Source organism: Chelonoidis abingdonii, chromosome 1 (genome assembly GCF_003597395.2).
Source record: "Chelonoidis abingdonii isolate Lonesome George chromosome 1, CheloAbing_2.0, whole genome shotgun sequence".
NCBI classification, from domain to species: domain Eukaryota; kingdom Metazoa; phylum Chordata; order Testudines; family Testudinidae; genus Chelonoidis; species Chelonoidis abingdonii.
Genome location: NC_133769.1, coordinates 74,757,738 through 74,778,808, shown reverse-complemented (window position 1 = coordinate 74,778,808; position 21,071 = coordinate 74,757,738). Strand labels below are relative to the sequence as shown.

Below are 21,071 nucleotides of genomic sequence, written 5' to 3'. Positions count from 1 at the left end.
CCTTTTCAAATGTAAACTGAGCATCAACCAGTAGTGGTTTTGTTTTTTGTGGGGTTTTTGTTTTTGTGGTTTTTTTGAGTGTATAGGCAGACAGCAGTTGTTCTTCTGCTTATTGGTTTGCCAAGCTGCAAAATGCAATTAAAATACTAGTCAGTCTTACAACTCCAATTCAAAACCCTGCAGATAGTAGTGAAATTATCAAGAGCATGGGTGGTAGGGGGAGCCCCCCTTTGGGGAGGCTAGCCCCTGCAGCCAGAACCACAAGCCCTCCCACCTGGAGGATGCACTCCCCCCTTTGGCTGGAGGCCCAAGTGCTCTCCCCTTGACCAGAGGAGTCCAGGGCCAGCTGCACCATGTCTCCCTTCCCCAGATCCCTATCAAGGGTCTCACTCATCAGAAGAAGCTTTTCATATGTCCCATGCAAGTTCTGAGGAGGTGGTATTTGCCACTCTGCATCTTGGGTTCATCAGTAATCTCTCTGGGGTCTAGGAAGCACCAGCTGCAGCCTCCCCTGGCCTCTAATACCCACTGCCCATGGTCAAGAGTCATACTGACTACTTGCTACTGCCCTTTGGGGAAAACAACTAGGAACAGCAAAGACAGGTCTGAACGTTGGCAGGGAGATATTTCTCCACTCTTTCTTTCTTCACATTCTCCCTGAACAGAAGGTCCTGGATGGGTAGGTGTGTGTATGAGTCCTACTTCCAGCAGTTAGAGGGGAGATGACACTTCAGATGTCATGCCTATCAGCCCTCTGACTAATAAGATGGCATCCAAAGCACTGATCAGGGACAGGTCTGCCTTTTCAGTAATTGGGGTAGCAAGGGAGGCTGAGCTGTGCCAGGGAAGCCTCCACCTCTTTTTGCCCCCCCGGCCCCCAAATGTCTATCTCTGGTTAGCATAGGAGAACTTCGCAGGGCCACAATGCCTGCCTAGCAGCCCCTGGTGCCTTTGAAAACTTTCCCTATGTCAATACCATACTGGTGCCACAATATTTACACATAGATGAAATACTTGTCTTAAAACTACAACATCAGTGGAATTCTGGCTCTGCATTTAAAAAAACTAACAACTGGACCTCCACTGTTCAGTTTACAATCATGGCCCCTGCCCCAAAGAGTTCACAATCTAACTTTGAACAGTGTGGACCCAAGATGGACATGCATAAACTGAGAGGGACAATTTTAGCACAGTACATTTTTTTTAGTGTAGACAAAGTCAATTAGAATAAGTTTCNGCAGCTGAACTCAATTATTTTCTCATTAAAATCCTGACCCTAAATCTCCTTTATAGAGGAGTGCTGTTGCAGTGAGAACTAACTATGTCTTTATTACAAGTATCTTGATTGTCTGGAAAATTTGCATCTAATGAATAGTTTCATTTGAGAAACAAAATCCAGTTGTCCCAAGGGCCTCCCAGTGTTCACTTTAACTGTAGTGCTCTTCTGTTTAAACTGGAAACTTTTTTCAACAGTTAGCTTTTGGCATTCATAGAAGTGCCATCCTAGCAGCACCAGTTTTCCTCTTATGGCTGTAGGGGGTAGAGTCTCTCCACTATCAAATATTTAAGTATCAAACCAGTAAGTGCACTAACTACGTTCCTAAAATTTACTACAGCTTAGTACGTGACAAGAAATAGTACTACATGCTTGTGGCTGTCAGACATTTTCTTTCACAAATTCTACTTTGAATATTTAGGCTCTAGCACATACCTGCCTAGTGAAGGTGAGGTTTTTATGTCACTAGCATGAGGATGCCTCAGAAATAATCCCCAGAGGCCACCAAATTTCAGACACTAGTTCAGAAAAAAACAACTCTTTGCATAGTGAATTGCTCTCCAGTGAGGCAAACCTTATGGCTTATGCCATTTTCCAAGGCGCAGACTCTACAGAAAAACAAAATCCCTTTGTTGGCACAATTGGTTGGCTTCCATCAGAAAAGAGAAACAGGATTAATGAAGCATAGAAACTGAAATTACATCCATCCATCTGGGAGGGTGTTCATTCAAGGTACAGTAAAGCCATTATGCATGCAACTTTGTGCATATCCAATTCATGTAACTTTCAAAATCCTGAACAGGGAATGTAAAATGTGGGTTTTGAGAGGCAGTATCTTCTGTTTCCAGGTCTTCTGTTGAATGCACCAAGCAATATTGCATACAACAGTGGGAACTTGGATGTTTAAAGATTTGTTCCCTAAGCGTACTTGGAGGCTCCTGCAGCGTTACAGATAAGCCCATAAAGACTATTTGACCCTATGAGTACTGTGTGGGATATAGAATGTGTTTAGTACTCACAATCTGACTACTATAGACACTTTCTTATAGAACTAGGCTCAAAACAGCCAAAAATCTGGCAGACCGGCAGCATTGTGTTAAACGACAACAGTTCATTGACTCTGAGAACTGTACCTGTGAAACAATTCAGTGAACAATCTCAATCTTGCTGCTCTGTCTCTAATCGCTAGTGCATCTTCCACAGAGTCAGGATGCCGAACTGGGGAGGAGGTAACAAATGCGGTGCCTGTGGACGAACAGTCTACCATGCTGAAGAGGTTCAGTGTGATGGGAGGAGTTTCCACAGATGCTGCTTTCTCTGCAGTAAGTATTCCTCACACACTGCTTTCTGTGTTGTGCCACCTCTCTTCAGTGAAAGCTTAAGTGGCTCTATTGTATGTCAGACTGAATGGTGTCTGAGCAAGATGCTCTTCTACAAATGTATCCATAGGGTAAGTTACATAATAAAGGCTCTGAGTTGGCACTTGGGAAACTGAATGGCAGTGCAAGTTGACTGAGTGGACTAGTTTTGGAAGGCACTCAAAAGCTATGAATGCTGTCAGACTTAGATTAACTTGCCACCCTTTCCCTTACGCCTCATAAGGATCTCCGTGTCAGAGGGAGAGCTCGTCCAGAACCACAGAGTATCCCTCTCCTCTGGGAGAAGTCATAAAGAGACTGTTCCTTCACAGCTTATGTCTGTAAAAGGCAAGGAACATGTTTTGGAGTGAGAAACCTATATTTGAATTCTGTCCAATAGGTAATGGCACCACAAGAAGGCTGGATTTGTGTAGATACAGTTTTGTAGAGCCAAGCTTCTGCCTCCGAATCTGTTGAAAAGTAGACGGAGGGCTGAAGGAATAATTTCCCTCTTTCACCCAGGTCCATGTAGATTGAGTAGGATATTAAAACATCAGTAGTTTGGCTGAATTTCTAACTAATACATGTAGCAAAGCCAAAACCCTAGCTCTCCTTGGCATAGGAGGCTATGGGTTATTTCACAGGAGCAGAGTCCAAGTCACTGTTTTTTCAGTCTAACCAACTCATTGAGGCACCAAAACTAGCTGTTTCTGCTGTAAAGATTGTTGATTAGTTGTAAAAAAGGAAATAGTATAAATTCACCAACTGCCTGTCTAACAATCAAAGTACTTCAGCTTATTGCAAGTGTGCAGTGTCACTTTGTCCAGCGTTCTGACCTTGACCCTTTGGGGACCAGAATTAAGGTTCAGCCTTGGTTTATAGGAAACTACCGTTACAGATGGGAAGACTTTCAAAACTAGCTTGCCACTAATAGATTCAACATCCCTTCTGTGTGTGATGATGGGAGATAGGTGTTTATGTTCCTTTTCCTGGTAGTCTACAGCAATTATAACAAACTATTTGGCTGTGGCTCAGTTGGCTTAAGTTCATGTTTTATAGAAGTTTCTCCTGTTAGAAACTTGGAACATGCAGTCAGACTGTTGGTTTAGTATGTTTCACTCTGTGTAAAGCCAAGGTCATGTTTATGTTTTGCTGAGCTTAAAACATAAAGACTTAGTGTATTTTAAAACTGATTAATTGCTCTTAATTATAAAATGTATCAACTGTCTACAGCAGTGGTTCTCAAACTTTGTTTTACCCCCTTCTGACAACACATTACATGACCCCAGGAGGGGGGAACTGAAGCCTGAGTCCTGCCACCCTAGGTGGGGGGGCCGAAGCCCAAGGGCTTCAGCCTCAGGCAAGGGGGTCTGTAACCTGAGCCCTGCTGCCCAAGGCTGAAGCCCTCAGGCTTTAGCCTCAGGTGGTGGGGCTCAGGTTTTTGCCACAGGCCTCAGCAACCCTATACCTACCCACAGTTTGAGAACCACTGGTCTACTGAATCAATGCAGTAAACAAAAGTTTGTGTATTTTGAAGCTTACAGCTTTTTTAAAGCTAAGTCTTAGAGAACTGGATTGTAGTTCGGCTTTCAGTCCAACCTGTATGCTGTACAGACAGCAAAATGCTATGACTGAAGGTAGTTACAAGAGCAGTGTTTAGAAGAGGGAAGCAGAAATAGCTGTAGTCCTTACTGCTGTGACCTTGGGCAAGTCTCTTAACTTCTGTCCTCTGATCAATCTGCATAATACATCCAGTTCTTTCTTGCCTGCTAAAATGTTGCTGTTCACACCTGGTTTCATTCTTCCTGAAGCTCTGCATTCCTCAGAAAAGGAGGATCAGCCACCTGTAATAGAAAGATACCCAGTAATTACACCATAGGCTACTGAAAGCAATCTGGTTCCTGGGTTTACAGTTCCAGTCTGGTATCCATAAAAAGTAAACAGAACCATGTGAACAGAGGGCTGTGAACTGTCAGAGAATTAAATGCTTCTGCTCTGATACAGATGCTTATTTCCATGTAACTTGAAGCAAGAGAGGAAATTGCTGACTGTAGTATCTGGTTTTCTGTGTAACCTCATTAATCAAACTACGGCAAGTCTCCATTCTTCAAATATCAGCACCATGAGGGTGGGAGGGAACAGAGCCTCTTTGTGAAGCTAAACATAATTCACCAATTCAAAAGAGAAGCTGTCTCTTCTAATTTTCAGCAGTTCAACAGTTCATTAGGAAGAACTGTGGACAGGGGAACCATGACATCTGTCATTTGACATTTTTTGGTTTACTTCATGTGCTATGGCCGAAAATGGCTCCTTCTGACAACCTGAAACTTTTTTCCAGTGGTTTGTCGGAAAAACTTAGACAGCACAACTGTAGCAATTCATGATGATGAGGTTTACTGCAAGTCCTGCTATGGAAAAAAGTATGGTCCTAAAGGCTATGGCTATGGCCAAGGAGCAGGCACGCTCAACATGGACAGAGGCGAGAGACTGGGCATCAAGCATGACAAGTAAGTTCAACTCTTCACTATATCTAACTGCAAGATGTACAGTTGGCTTGTGATCTTCGTGTTGTGCCAAAGGTTCTTTATGCATGAGTTAAAGGCCAAATGCTCTTACAGCTGTATAATGTGGCTGTGTTCTAAACGCACATCAAAATGCCAGTGTATCCCAGAGCAGAATATTGAAGTAGAGACACTGTGCAGGTCAGAGGTGCACTGAACCCATGATGCCTGTTCCTACAGTCCTGCTGAATGCAACTTCCAGTGATATCAGTGGGAGTTACTTGTAGGCAAGGTTTTAATCTTTCTGGATTATTAAAAATTATATTGTGCTGGTTACTGGCTTTATGCAAGTGTGAAGATTACTAAACATGGCTTGTTTAGTATTCAGATCCTACTTACTGGCTGATAGGCCCATACACTAAGCTTTGACAAGGTTGTATTCTAGTTATGAACTAAAATAAAGGAGGATTTGAGGTTGTATAGAGGTTTAATGTCTATATGGAAAACTTAATCCTGCTCTGTCTAATTGAAGTGCCTCACTGCATTTCAGTCTTGGGCATAGCAACTAGTAGGCTAGCTAGTAACAGAAGTGTGATAGGCTGGGTTCTTACAGCAGGCCAGGTCAAAGTACTTAAAGATGTGTCAAAACCTGCTCAGAGTTGGAGTTTGCTATCTAAATACAAATGCCATAACTAGTAGACAATCCTGATGACTTCATGAAAGGCTTAACGTGGACATCTAGTTCCTTTAAAGTTCAACTGTGCTAGTAGCTCAGTCTTTCTAAAATTCTAGCTTCTAGATCTTAACAGTTGAGATGTAAATTCTTATGAGGTTGTTCAGTCAGTATCTCCAAATTTTAATTTAGAAACTGGCTTACTGACTTGGGCAATAGCTCATCAAGTCAGTATCCAGTATTAAAGTATGGCTACTGGTCGGAGCGCCAGCGCTGGGAGAGAGCTCTCCCAGCGCTGCACGTAAACCACATCCTCTACGGGTGTAGCGTGCAGCGCTGGGAGCCGCGCTGCCGCCCTGATTACACTGAGGCTTTACAGTGCTGTATCTTGCAGTGCTCAGGGGGGTGTTTTTTCACACCCTGAGTGGGAAAGTTGCAGTGCTGTAAAGTGCCAGTGTAGCCATACCCTTAGATACTACTTTGCAGTGTTTTACACCTTCTGGATAACTGGGAAAAGACGGTTACTCACCTTTGTAACTGTTGTTCTTCGAGATGTGTTGCTCATATCCATTCCAAGTAGGTGTGCGTGCGCCGCGTGCACGTTCGTCAGAAGAATTTTCCCCTAGCAACACCCAGCGGGTCGGCAGGTGCCCCCTGGTGTGGCGCCCTTGCAGCACCGCATATATACCGCTGCCGACCCGTCCACTCCTCAGTTCCTTCTTGCTGGCTACTCCGACAGTGGGGACGGAAGGCGGGTGTGGAATGGATATGAGCAACACATCTCGAAGAACAGTTACAAAGGTGAGTAACCGTCTTTTCTTCTTCGAGTGCTTGCTCATATCCATTCCAAGTAGGTGAATCCCAAGCCTTACCTAGGCGGTGGGGTTGGAGTTGGAGGCTGCCGAATGCAAAACAGCCAACCCAACAGCTGCATCGTCCCTGGACTGCTGCACCAAGGCATAATGGGCAGAGAAGGTGTGTACCGAGGACCACGTAGCTGCACGGCATATGTCGTGGATAGGGACATGAGCAAGAAAGGCAATAGAAGAGGCCTGAGCTCTCGTTGAATGTGCAGTCACTCGGCCCGGAGAGACGTGGGCCAAATCGTAGCACGACCTAATGCAGGCCGTAACCCAGGACGAGATTGTTTGAGATGAGACAGAGCGACCTTTCATCCTGTCTGCCACGGCAACAAAAAGTTGGGACGTCTTGCGGAAGGGTCTGGTGCGGTCGACGTAGAGCGCTGGCATTCTACAAACATCGAGTGAGTGTAGGCTCTGCTCTCTACGGGATGCGTGAGGTTTAGGATAAAAGACCGGGAGGAATATGTCCTGGTTAAGGTGAAAGGGGGAGACCACCTTGGGAAGGAAGGCAGGATGCAGGCGCAGCTGTACCTTGTCTCTGTGGAATATCGTGTAAGGTGGGTCCACGACAAGAGCGCGAAGCTCCGAGACTCTCCTGGCCGATGTAATGGCCACAAGGAACGCCACCTTCCACGAGAGATACAGGAGAGAGCAGGTTGCCAACGGTTCGAAGGGAGGGGCCATTAGCCTGGAGAGAACCAGATTGAGGTCCCAAGAGGGGGCGGGGCGGCGGACCTGGGGGAAGAGGCGCTCCAGGCCCTTGAGGAACCGTGAGACTATAGGGTGAGAGAAGACAGTGGAAGGGCCTTCCCCTGGGTGGAATGTCGAAATGGCAGCTAGGTGCACTCGCAGGGAAGAAAGCGCGAGGCCCTGTTGTTTGAGGTGCCATAAGTAGTCCAAAATCACATGGATAGGAGCCTGTGTAGGTGTTACTTGTTGTGTCTGACACCAGCAGGAGAACCTCTTCCACTTTGCCATGTAAGTAGCCCTGGTTGCAGGCTTCCTGCTTCCCAGGAGTACCTGCTGCACTGGAGTAGAGCAGCGCAGTTCTGAGCAGCTCAACCAGCCAGGAACCACGCCGTCAGGTGGAGGGATTGGAGGTCGGGATGGAGAAGCCTGCCGTGGTCCTGGGATATCAAGTCCGGATGGGTCGGCAGGAGAACTATTGGCTATTGATAGGTCCCGGAGCGTGGTGTACCAGTGCTGGCGAGGCCACGCTGGGGCGATGAGAATTACTCGAGCCTTGTCCCTGCGCAGCTTCACCAGGACTTTGTGCACCAGCAGAAATGGTGGGAAGGCATATAGGAGGAGGGTCGACCAGGACAGGAGGAAGGTGTCCGAGATCGAACCAGGGGCGAGACCGTGAAAGGAGCAGAACCTGTGGCACTTCCGGTTGCGGCGTGAGGCGAAGAGGTCGATCTGGGGAAACCCCCACCTCCGGAAAAGAGAATGGGCTATGTCCGGGCGGAGGGACCACTCGTGGGCTAGAAAGGACCTGCTGAGGTGGTCCACTAACTCGTTTTGGACTCCTGGAAGGAAGGAGGCCAGCAGATCCATGGAGTGGGCTATACAAAACTCCCATAGTCTGATCGCCTCTTGACACAGAGGGAGAGAGCGGGTCCCTCCCTGTTTGTTTATATAGTGCATCGCGGTGGTGTTGTCCATGAGCACTAAGACGCAACGGCCTTGCAGGTGACGAATGAAGGCTTGACAGGCGAGGCGTACCGCTCGTAGCTCCCGAACATTTATGTGGAGCGACAGCTCCTGAGAGGACCAGAGGCCTTGTGTCCAATGTGATCCCATGTGAGCTCCCCATCCCAGGGAGGAAGCGTCCGTCGTTACGGATATGGACGGTTGCCTGGGGTGGAACGGCATGCCCGCACACACCAGGGAGGGGTCTTGCCACCAGCGGAGAGATTGCAATACGGTCTGTGAGTGACGACCATGTCCATGCTGTCCCTCCATGGGTGGTAAACGGAGGCCAACCAAATTTGAAGGGGGCGAAGATGGAGCTTGGCGTTCTTGGTGACAAAAGTGCAGGCCGCCACGTGACCGAGCAGGCTGAGACAGACCCGGGCCGAGGTCGTGGGAAAGGCGAGTAGGCTCTGTATCGCAGAGACTATCGCCTGGAACCGGCTGGGTGGAAGTGAGGCTGTCGTGAGCGTGGAGTCCAGGACAGCCCCAATGAATTCTATCCTCTGAGATGGTACGAGGATGGACTTGTCAAAATTGATTAATAGGCCCAGCGTATCGAATAGATCCCTGATCACTATGATGTGCACGGCAACCTGAGCCTCGGAAGACCCACGGACAAGCCAGTCATCCAGGTAAGATAAGACACATATGCCTTGCCGACGGAGGAAAGCGGCCACTACTGCCATACATTTGGTGAAGACCCGCGGGGCAGAGGCAAGGCCGAAGGGCACAGGACCGTGAATTGGAAGTGGCGGTCCTGCACCACAAAGCGGAGAAAGCGTCTGTGTGGTGGGTAGATAGAAACATGAAAGTACGCGTCCTTCATGTCGAGAGCAGCGAACCAGTCTCCCGGATCCAGGGACGGGATGATAGACCCCAAGGACACCATGCGGAATCTTAACTTTCTTATGAAGGCGTTGAGTCCGCGGAGGTCCAGGATGGGTCGGAGACCTCCTTTCGACTTGGGGATCAAAAAATAGCGGGAGTAAAACCCTCTGCCTCTGAGATCTTGAGGCACCTCCTCTATTGCTCCGATCTCGAAGCGTGAGGACCTCCTGGTAGAGGAGATGCTCGTGAGAGGGGTCCCTGAAGAGGGACGGGGAGGATGGGTGGGAGGGAGGAGGCGAAATAAACTACAGATAGTAGCCAAACTCCACCGTGCGCAAAACCCAACAGTCTGAAGTTAGTCGGGTCCACGCCAGGAGGAAGGGAGAAAGGCGGTTGGAAAAAAGAAAAGGAGTCCGGGAAGGACTGGTGCTCTGCTCTCGTGCGCACCTTCAAAAGTTTTGTTTCGGTCCCGGCGGTGGTTTGGCGGAACCATTATTTTGTCCCCCTTGGGAACCAGACTGATGCCGTCGGTTCACACGGCCTCGGCGTCTGTTAAAATCCTGACGGGGACGTGGGGGGGGGGGTAGGGGCGCTGTGGTTGTGCCCGGAAGGGCCGCCTTTGGGTCTGCGGCATGTGCATGCCTAAAGAATGCATTATGATGCGGTTATCTTTCAGGCTTTGGAGTCGTGGGTCCGTCTTTTCTGAGAAGAGGCCCTGCCCTTCAAATGGGAGGTCTTGGATTGTGTGTTGCAGTTCTGGTGGCAATCCTGACACCTGCAACCATGAAATCCTCCTCATAGTGACCCTTGCCGCGACGGTCCGAGCCGCTGAATCTGCGGCGTCGAGAAAGGCCTGCAAGGAGGTTCTGGAGATCTTCTTCAAGCAGGCTCTGGAACTCAGGGCGGGAGTCTAGCAGTACCAGCTCAGTAAATTTGGCCATGGACTGCCAGGTGTTAAAATTGTACCTACTGAGCAGCGCCTGTTGGTTGGCGACTCGCAACTGTAGACCCCCTGCGGAGTATACTTTGCGGCCAAGTAAGTCCATACATTTTGCCTCCCGCGATTTTGGGGTGGGGGCTGGTTGGCCATGGCGCTCCCTCTCGTTGACAGATTGTACGACCAGAGAGCATGGAGGAGGATGGGTGTAGAGGTACTCGTACCCTTTAGGGGGTACCATGTACTTCCTCTCCACACCCCTGGCCGTTGGAGGGATAGACGCCGGAGACTGCCATATTGTGTCCGCTCTGGCCTGGATCGAGCGTATGAACGGCAGAGCAACCCGTGTCGGGGCATCTGCAGACAGAATGTCCACGACAGGGTCTTCTACCTCCAGGACCTCCTCCACTTGTAGATTAATGCTTAACGCTACACGGCGGAGAAGGTCCTGGTGGGCCCGAAGGTTGATGGGGGGGGCGGGCCCGACGTTGAAGTGCCCGCTACCGCCTCGTCTTGAGGAGGAGGAGAGTCCGGGAAGCACAGGCTCCTCCTGAGGTTCTTGCTCCAGAGAGGGGGCCGTTTCTGGGGCGGCCTCAGGGTCCTGGGTCGCAGTTGACCTGTCGTCATCTTGTGGTGGGTGACTGACAGTGGCCTCCGGCACTCGACGGGCGGCAGATGCAGACCGGGCCAGCATGGTGGGATTGCCTTGGGCTTGGTAGTAGGCCCAAGGCGTCCAGAAGGACCACTGTTGCGGCTGTTCCAAACCTTGGTGTTCCACCACATCCCCATAGAGGGCACTGTCCGGGCGAGACGAACCCGAGGGATGTCTCGACGGCCAAGGTGGAGCGGATAGACCATGAAACCGGTACCAGGCGTCGGGTTGTGTCGGCGAACGGTGCCAGAAGTCGTACCGGTGCCGAGACCGGGACCTGCGACCAGCACGGTGCCAGGCGGTCGACCAGGACCTGCGACCAGCACGGTGCCGGGAGGTCGACCGGGATCTAGAATAGCGACGGTAGGAAGGGCTCCATCGAGAGCGGTGCCGGGAGGTAGACCGTCGCCTCGAGGAGCGGTCCGGTGATCTGGACCGGTGCCGCGAGTACGACTGGCACCGAGAGTGGGATTGGTGCCCGGACTGCGAGCGGTGTCGTGAAGGAGATTGGCGGTGCGAGCGGGAGCGGGGCCGTGACCTTGATCGTGATCGGTGTTTGTCCGCTGCTCCGAGGGACAGTGGCCTAAGCATCGCTGGCTTCCCTGCCGACGAGGGGACCCGCACCGGCGGTGCCGGGGGTTGAGGTAGGGAAGGCTCAGTGAAGGCTATAAGTTCCCTCGCTGACGCAAAGGTCTCCGGCGTAGTGGGAATGGTGAGCTCGACCAGGGCATCCACCGGGGAGCTGTCTTGCACCGGACTCGACAGCTCTTGTCTGGCCGGAGTCGACGGTGCTGGGATAACCGGTGCCATGGCAGATGGTGGTGCCGGCCGGCACGGTTTCCCATGCTCAGACTGCAGTGCTGTAGCTACAGCCGCAGGAGCCTTCAACTTCTTTGCCCTCGGCGAAAGGGAGCGGTGCCGGGCTGGCTTCTGCGCTGGAGACTGATGGTGACGTGGTGTTCTGGCGGTACCGGTCGTCTCCGGTGCCGATGAACTTCTGCCCGGTGCGGACTGCGCGCTCGGTGCCAGAGCTGCAGGGGTCAGCGCTGCTTCCATTAGGAGCTGCTTTAAGCATGAGTCCCGCTCCTTTTTTGTCCTGGGCTTAAAAGACTTACAGATCCGGCACTTGTCAGTGAGATGGGATTCCCCCAAGCACTTTAGGCAACGATTATGGGGGTCTCCCGTTGGTATCGGCCGACGGCAGGCCGAGCACTGTTTGAAGCCGGGAGAGCCAGGCATGAGCCCGGTTCCCAGGAGGGGTGAGGAGGATTAAACCTCAGCCCTCAACTATATACAAAAACTACTCTAACAACTAGAACTAACAACTATGAATTAACACTAACTACAAAATTAACTATCAACTAGAGATGAGAAACGGGTGAAACGCTAGGGAAGTGGAGGTCAGCTAAGCCGCACTCCACTGTTCCAACGACCGACACGGGCGGTAAGAAGGAACTGAGGAGCGGACGGGTCGGCAGGGGTATATATGCGGTGCCGCAAGGGCGCCATGCCAGGGGGCGCCTGCCGACCCGCCGGGTGTTGCTAGGGGAAAATTCCTTCCAACGAACGTGCACGCAGCGCGCGCACACCTACTTGGAATGGATATGAGCAAGCACTCAAAGAAGAAGTATTATGACATGGAGAAAACTGAACATCATGCAGTTATTAACTAAATACAAGGCTCAGGTAGGCCTATTATTAATAATAATTTTATTATGCAAAATTCCCTTAAAATAGCAGCTTCTCAGCATGGAAAACACCATTAATCAAACCAGTTCAGTGTTGATGTGGTGACCTTTTAAATCAAGATAAGGTGAGGGTAGATTTTAAAGATAAATGCATGTGTCTGGGGCTGCAGTCATTATGGATTCTGGCAAAACCTAGGTGTAATTAGTTGCAAATAATTATTTGCATATTTATCATCTATTCAGTTATCTCCCTGCTCTCTTCTAAGAAGGGAAGAATGTGCCCTTGTAGGGGGGCATGGAGAAACACATTCAGGGGATATGGCAGGGGGCTGGGAAGGAGGGCCACCCAGCCCCATTCTGCCCTCATCTCAACCCTGGCCCTTGGCTCCTAGCTCTGGCCACAGCCTTGGCCTCCTTACCTCTGTCCTCCCCTCCCCTCCCCAGGAGCTGCAGCCACACTCCTGGCCATGGTTCCCAACTGTGTCTCAAGGGAGAGGGGGTGCAGACAGGGGCAAGGGGTGGGGGTGACATGAAAAGTTTGGGGACCACTGATTTAGAGGGTAAATAGGAGCACAAGACTGACCTACTATATACCTGTTCCTTCTAGCACACCATCTCCTCACCGACCTACAACAAGTCCAAATACTTCAAAGTTTGCTCAGAAATTTGGAGGTGCAGAGAAATGCTCTAGATGTGGTGATTCTGTTTATGCTGCTGAGAAAGTAATAGGAGCTGGAAAGGTAAAGTAGGATTTCGATAAAGTTCTTGGCTAAATAGCCTGTGGGGGACAGGGGGTATGCAATCAAAGCAAGGGTTGGCTCAACACAGAACTGTTGAGATATTTAGGCAGAAAGTCAGGTAGGCCAACTGTGATGCAAAATTCCCTTAGTATAGCAGCTTCTCAGCATGGAAAACACCATTAATCAAACTGGTTCAGTGTTATTTAAACCAAGATAGAGGTGAGTGAGGGTTTTAAAGAGAAATGCATGTGGCTGTGGTAGGGGCTGCAGTCATGTTAGATTCTGGCAAAACTTAGATGTATTTAGTGTTTTTTACCTAAAGCATAATATTTCTTTGCTAACTTGCATCTGAAACAATCTGTTTAAAACAGCTGGTCTCTAAGTGGGAAGCCAAAAACTCCTCAAGTAGGATCCTTGTCTGCTTTAGGCTACAGGAGTCTGTACTTATCTTACCTTATTGAAATGTTACTTTCAAGAGTCTCTCATACTTAATGTCTAGTAAATACAATGACCTGTACTCTTTGCTTCTCTTAGCCTTGGCACAAAAACTGTTTCCGATGTGCTAAGTGTGGGAAGAGTCTAGAATCCACAACCCTGACAGAGAAAGAAGGTGAAATTTATTGTAAAGGTAAGATGAAGTAACATGCATGAACCCAACTGCTTACAGTTCAGAGTAACATGCTCTAAACAGCAGAGATGTTCAGTTCAGATCTGGAGTCATTCTGGGGTGGGAATCCTGTGCTGACATCTGATAAGGATTCCTTCATTTTGATAGGGTTGGGACACTTAGCACTGCAGTATGGCTCAAAATTCTTCTGCAGCTGTGCAATATTACTTAGTGATGCTGTTCTGTTTGAGGCATAGTTAAATGGCTCTAAAGGCTCTATTCTCCAGCATCCTTCCATGAATATTGCTTTGAAGCACGCAGACTGCTGAGCAGTCCTGAGCAATAGAAGTCAAGTAACTTGCAGGCATCTGAACGTGTCTTTCTGAAAACATTTGTTTGTGTCTGGTTTTTTTGTGTTTTTTCCAGGCTGCTATGCCAAGAACTTTGGCCCCAAAGGATTTGGATATGGCCAGGGAGCAGGTGCCCTTGTTCATGCTCAGTGAAGGAGGAACATCCAAGGCTGATCATGATTCACTGAGAGGCCTTCTCTGCAGCAAGGCACAGCTTAAGTGTTACTAGTTACTGTGAAACTGACACTAGTGTATTATAATATTGCTTAGATTGAGCTTTTAACAAATACTAAAGCACTACGTATTTCTCTATTTTTCTCATGCACCATATGTTAATGAACACTATTAGCACTGTCATTCCACTTCAATAAAGCTTTGCATATTGCGCCTGTTTTTGTTTAGCCTATCTCTAAATTATCAGGAGTAAACTGCTTCCCCTCTGTCTCACCAGTATAAAGAGCTTGAGCCTAGCACTGGATTAAGGCACTTGGACCTAGCTCCCCAGCACCTGAGCCATATGTTTACACCAGCTTCTGCTTAGCCCAAAAAGTTTCTAGCCCTTGTGACTGGGGGAGGGAGGAGAGCCTAAAACAGGTATCAGTTGCCCTATGTATGCCAAAGGGGTGTTAATTCAGAGACCTGAATAGGAGCACCCTTGGCAGCAACACCTCAGCAGAGGACACTGGCATGATATGGGGCAGTGGGCTCTGCTCACTTATACCCTAAGCAGATGCATTCTAGTTGTGGGGTGTGTGTGGAAGTACTAGGCACTCCAGCTGGGGACAGAGCTGTGAGGAGCATTGTGAGTGTGCTTAGAGCCTTGGGTTTGCCTTAACTTAGTCGTGTTTCTATCTACTCTGCTGCTTGCTGTCCACTGTAGAAATATTAGATGAAATCCTGTCTCCTTTGAAGTTAATGACAATGCCCAGTAAGCTCAATGGTTCAGGATTTCACCAATAGGGTGTACAGTGCTAGACCTGAAGGATTCCTGGAGAACTAGTGACACTGAATCGGAAGAACTAAACCTCAGGAAGCGACCATTTTCTTTGCCAAAGTTCTAAAGAAACAAACGCCAGATCCCTGAAACAATGACACGAACTTGTCACTGATTTCCTGAGCTGAAAGCATAGGTCTCCACAGCTTGAGCTGAAGAGCCAGGCTCCTGGTGAAGGCTGTTAAACTGACAGCCTCCATGACTCAAGCACTGAAAGGGACACAGCCCACACCCACTAGTAGGATACATAAGCACTTCTGTCCACCCTAACTGTGGGCTGACCAGCCCCCTTTCCAAACTCACTCTTTGAGCAAAAAAAATGGGGAGGGGGGTGCATAAAAGTACCATTTTTCCTAAAGTAAAAATGAGTAAATTCCCTACTCCTCCCCACTCTCCGGGGAAGAGAACCCATCAAGGCTTCCTTTATGCATCCAAATAAATTCAGCTTCTCACTTAAAGGTGATTGAAAGATCTACATTGATTGACAGGAAGATGCTAGTCTCCAAGTACAGTAACTTAAAACACTTCACCGCATAGACTTTAAGGTCAGATGGGACCATTATAATCATCTAGTCTGACCTCTTGCACAATGCTGGCTACAGAATCTCACCCACCTACTCCTGTAACAAACCCCCTAACCTCTGTCTGAGTTATTGAAGTCCTCACATTCTGGTTTGAAGACCTCAAGCTGCAGAAAATCCTCCAGCAAGTGATCCATGCCCCATACTGCAGAGGAAGGCAGAAAAACCTCCAGGGCCTCTGCCAATCTGCCCTGGAGGAAAATTCCTTCCCAACCCCATATATGGTGATCAGTTAAACCCTGAGCATGTGGGCAAGACTCACCAGCCAGCACCCAGGAAAGAATTCTCTGTAGTAACTCAGATCCCAATGCATCTAACATCCCATCAGAGACCACTGGGCATACTTACATGCTGATAGCCTAATGTTGGCAATTGATCTTAGATTATCCCATCATATCATCGCCTCCAAAACTTATATCTGGCTTCAAGACTAAGCTTGATATCTCTTGCCCCCACTACTGCCCTTGGAAGGCTGTTCCAGAACGTCACTCCTCTAATGGCTAGAAACTTTCATCTAATTTCAAGTCTAAACTTCCTAGTGTCCAGTTTATATCCATTTGTTTTTGTGTCCACAGTGGTACTAAGCTTAAACAATTCCTCTCCCTCCCTAATATTAATCCCTCTGATAGATTTATAAAGAGCAAGCATATCCCCCCTCATCCTTTGTTTAGTTAGGTTAAACAAGCCAAGCTCTTTGAGTCTCCTTTTGTAAGACAGGTTTTCCATTCCTCAGATCATCCTAGTAGCCCATCTCTGAACCTGTTCCAGTTTGATGCAGGCATGGTAGTTTTTCCTTCTGAACTTAATCCCTTTTTGGGGGTGTGGAGGGGGAGAGAGACCCATCTCTTGGCATTTGGGGGTGGGCTCAAGAGAAACCAGAGGAGCTTAATTTATCATCCAAGCTAAAGCCCATATTAATCCCAGTCTTTGTGCATAGGTTAGGTTTGTGCGCAATGTTACAGTCCTGGATTTTTTTTAAAGTATTTACTCTAGTCAAAGGCTTTTTCCTTCTAACTTTATTACTGATAGAGAACATCTGGGGGAGAGGGGGTTGTGACCCAGCATGGTTCTAGCTAGCTCTTCCTCCACTAGCTTTGACATAGCTACCATCTCCAAAGCAGTGAGGTTGCACCAAGGTATCAGCATAAATAGAATAGTTCAAGCTGCTTGCTATTACCAAATTGAAAATATTTCTGTAAGGCAGTGAAAGGGACAGTTGTGACTTAGTGTTGTCAGCAGAGTTACTTCAGTACTATAGTGTGTAGCGGGGGGAAGAAAGTAAGGCTGCCTGTCTCTTCTGCAGGAGTAATGAAAGCTAAAACCCCCAGCTACTTGCACAAACTAACACTTAAAGTTCAAACAAATTGCTGTTAGCAGTCATATCTGGGAGAACACTGCAGTCTTGTTCTAATGCTTGGAAAACAGATACTGGGTTAACAGAAATGGCTTAGGCTTGAATTGACAAAGTGGGAAGGTAAGCCTTTCAAACAACAATCCCTTCCTTAACTGTCTCATCACCATTTTTTATTTATTATTATTAATGTATGTAGTCCTTGAAATCCTGCAGTGCTGTAATCAACTATTACAACCCCTAAGGTTGTGGAGGAGGGCTAGTTGTGTAGTGTCATAAACAGATACGGGTTAATGTCTCTTTTACCTCTAAAGGGTTAACAAGGTCAGTGAATGTGGCTGACACCTGACCAAAGAACCAATTGGGGGACAAGATACTTTGGTGGAGGGAAGTCTTTGTTTGTGTTGTTGGTTGTTTGCTCTTGGGGCTAGGAGGGGCCAGCTGTGCAACCAGCTCTGTTTCCATTCTTTCTAACAGTCTCTCATGTTCAAAATAGTAAGTAAGTACTGGCTAGAAAAGGTGAATTAGTTTTATGTTTTCTTAATTTGCAAATGTGTATTTTGCTGGAAGGGTAGTTTACCTCTGTTTGCTGTAACTTGTATCTTAGGCTAGCGGGGAGGGAGTCCCTCTAGTCTATGTATAAGCTTAAACCCTGTAAACATTTTTCATCCTGGTTTTACAGAGAATTTTTATTTTTTTCTTTAACAGCTTTCCTTTTTAAGAACCTGATTGATTTTTTTTTTCTTTCCTTGTGTAAGACCCAGGGGGATTGGGTCTGAACTCACCAGGGAGTGGTGGGGGGAAAGAAGGGGTGGGGAAGGTTAATTCCGCTCTGTTTTAAGATTCAAGGAGTTTGGATTAGTGATCTCAGGGAAAGTCTGGGAGGGGAAATGGCTTATTTTCTCTTGTTTAAGACCCAAGGGCTTTGGGTCTTGGGTTCCCCAGGGAAGGTTTTGGGGGACAGGAAGTGTACCAAAACACTATTTTTGGTTAGTGGCAGCGTTATCAGATCTAAGCTAGGAAATAAGCTTAGAGTACATGCAGGTCCTCACTTTTTGGACGCTAAAGTTCAAAGTGGGAATAATACCTTGACATGTAGAATGGGGAAGAAAGTAACAAGCATTAATGCTGGACCTTCTTAAAAGTATAGAGAAGATAGGCAGGCATGTCGTTTGTGCAGACATGCAAAAAACTGAATGCCCTCTGCTGCTACTGACAGTCTGAAAAGGCCATCACTCAATCACATCTTATCAAGGACTTTTCACCAGTGTCTCTATATGTAATGACCACTAATATTTTCAATCTTACACGCTACTGTTGTCTCTTGCTTTAGAGTCTGGGGTTCCCATGGTAAAGTGTCTCCCACTCATGCTGTGTGAAAACACTATATGATTAAAGCCATTTCCTCAAGTCCATGTGAACATTGCTGTTTCTAGCTTCCTGCTACCCATGTGTAGCCAAGTGGTTAGTTCATCTAGTGAGACCACCTGCTCATTGCAGGCCACAGATCGTCACCCACCTCCTCCTGTATTAGACCCCCTAACCAGTGACTGAGTTACTGAAGTCCTCAACTCCTGATTAAAAGATGTCACATTACAGGGAATCCACAATTTACACTAGTTCAAACCAGCACATGACCTCTGCCCCACCCTGCCAAAGAAGGTGTAATACTCATACGGTCTCTGTCCTGGGAGGAAATTCCCTCATAACCTCACCCCCTCCAAAAATCTATGAGCATGTGGACAAGATCCAGCAGCCACACAGCTGGAAAAGAAGCCTGTACTAATGCTTCTTTGTCCTTATTGGAAAATGGTCTCTGGTTTGCTGAGCCCTCTGCATAAGGAACAGTAACACCAGGAGTGGGGTCTCAGCATGTTTGTTAACAAAGCAAGGTGTTTTCAACACAGAACTGCACTGTTTAACACTACGTGCTGGTTCTACACTGGGCCTTCCACAGTGACTTGTACGCAAACTGAAACAACACACACCAGCCCTAGGGGAAACTCTGTCAGGCCAGCTTTCAGACCAAGGTTTAGTTATTAACTGCTGGGGTGAAGCCAGTAGAGGGGACTCATGATCTGGAATTTTTAAGGAGGCTTACAAAGCCCCTGACTAGTGGTTATTTTTTAATACTAACTATTCTTTCCTAGAGACTGCTGTAGTTCAAAAAGAACCATAGCTAAGCAAGAGTGTTTAACATCAAGGCTAGCCAATGCCAACACCTGCTCCCTGGCAAGCTCCAACAACAGGAGCTAGGCTCCTACACTGAGTAGGGGCATACTGCTGAGACAGTTCCACTGGGCTCATCTGACCATTTCACGTTAAGTAATATGCAAGGAATGCATATGACTCAAACAAACTCTCATGGAGCAAACTGATGCCTGGGCCAAATTCTCCTTTTCTAGGCCCTGTTCAGCAGGCCCACAATAGATGACTAATCCATAGCTGAGGACTGTTTAGGAGCAAGCCCACAGCTCTGTAGTTCACTCCTGCCACAAGTAAATCTGAGACCGAGCATGGTCATTTCTATTAAGCACACACCTCTTTATCCTGGCCATGCCACCAGCAGCAGAATTTCATTTGACAATTTCTAGACTGGCCTGAATAGCAGTCAAAGGTAGTTGGCGTAAGATGCACAGTGGTCATGGCCTGTTTTCAGAAATAAATTATTCAGACCCCCCAAGTCCAGGCATCAGTGCCAGATGGAAGCACAAGGTAGATTCATAAAGCTAGGTTAAAGCAGCAGAGAGTCCTGTGGCACCTTATAGACTAACAGACGTATTGAAGCATGAGCTTTCGTGGGTGAATACCCACCCATATCTGACGAAGTGGGTATTCACCCACGAAAGCTCATGCTCCAATACATCTGTTAGTCTATAAGGTGCCACAGGACTCTGCTGCTTTTACAGATCCAGACTAACACAGCTACCCCTCTGATAGTAGAGCTAGCTTGTTTTTTTTACTCGTCACCCATTTTTTTTTTTTTTAAAGCTAGCCACAACAGGACTCATGGGTTTGTTGCCCTCGGACCCAGACATATTCATCTCCCCATTGAGAGTGAGTAGGGTGAGGAGAAACAGCATTTACAAGCTAGAATGTAGGAGGTAGTTCTATAGCAGCTCAAAGCAAAGGTCAACCTCTGACCACAGCCCAGCTGAAAGTGCTCTAAGAAAAATGGACAATCATGGAGTAACGTGCCAATTGAGGCAAAGTTTCCTTCTAACCCAAGGCAGGTAGTGGGTGGTTTATGCAGGAGGATTCACATTCCCCCTAACGCTTAGCCATTGCAAATAGAACTGTGGGTGATTCTGTTTAGCAGTGTCTAACCCTTTTGAATCTTGCTTAGCTCATGGCTTCAATAATAGCTGGTAGCAGTACTATAAATTATGCATTCTGTGTACCCCTTTTTAAATTATTGACAATTTCACTGGGTGTGGCCCAGCTCTAGCACTGTAAGAAATAGGACATGGGTGCTGCTATTGTTATATATTGCTAAGCTGTCACCTCTCCCTGAAATGTTAGTGCTAATTTTTCCATGGCACCAGTCAGTTTCCTTACCTTTTCTAGCTCTACTATTTATGCACCTACTTCACACTGATTACAATGGGAGGTAGGTGCCCACGTTTCTTGGGGCTCTGGTCCCCTGTACCTAATGCTTCCCATGACATTGATAAATTGAATTCAGTGATGTTCACACTCATGTGGAAGTATAATCTAGTCTAACAAATCAAAATATTCTGACAGTTGCAGAAAAGCATGTTTCATTTGAGACTCAGAGAGCTACTGTAATGGACAGTATGAAGTTATGGGGTGCAATCTTCAAATCAGAAAAGAACTTAAAAAGTTCATCTTACCATCTCATGAATTCCTTTAATACGGAACTTGAAAACTACAATAAATTGTATGTGCACATATGCCATTTCCACACCTGTTGAATTTTTTTTGAAATTTCCTGTATTAGTCCACATGCTTGGGGA

The 21,071-nt window shown here is 47.5% G+C and overlaps 1 protein-coding gene across 1 annotated transcript; it reads left to right on the top strand.

Annotated features, from left to right (window-relative positions):
* Positions 1 to 2,479: 2,479 nt before the first annotated feature.
* Positions 2,480 to 17,818, top strand: CSRP2 (cysteine and glycine rich protein 2). Its single transcript, XM_032805370.2, has 5 exons — positions 2,480 to 2,598; positions 4,973 to 5,141; positions 13,079 to 13,211; positions 13,746 to 13,839; positions 14,245 to 17,818. The coding sequence occupies exons 1-5, from the start codon at positions 2,487 to 2,489 to the stop codon at positions 14,319 to 14,321; spliced, it is 585 nt and encodes a 194-aa protein (XP_032661261.1). The 5' UTR covers positions 2,480 to 2,486; the 3' UTR covers positions 14,322 to 17,818.
* Positions 17,819 to 21,071: the final 3,253 nt, after the last annotated feature.

Coding starts and splice junctions, on each gene's coding strand:
- CSRP2 (XM_032805370.2), top strand. CDS start 2,487: ATGCCGAACTGGGGAGGAGGTAACAAATGCGGTGCCTGTGGACGAACA. Junction 13,212..13,745: donor AAGTAATAGGAGCTGGAAAG/GTAAAGTAGGAT, acceptor TGCTTCTCTTAG/CCTTGGCACAAAAACTGTTT. Junction 13,840..14,244: donor AGGTGAAATTTATTGTAAAG/GTAAGATGAAGT, acceptor TGTTTTTTCCAG/GCTGCTATGCCAAGAACTTT.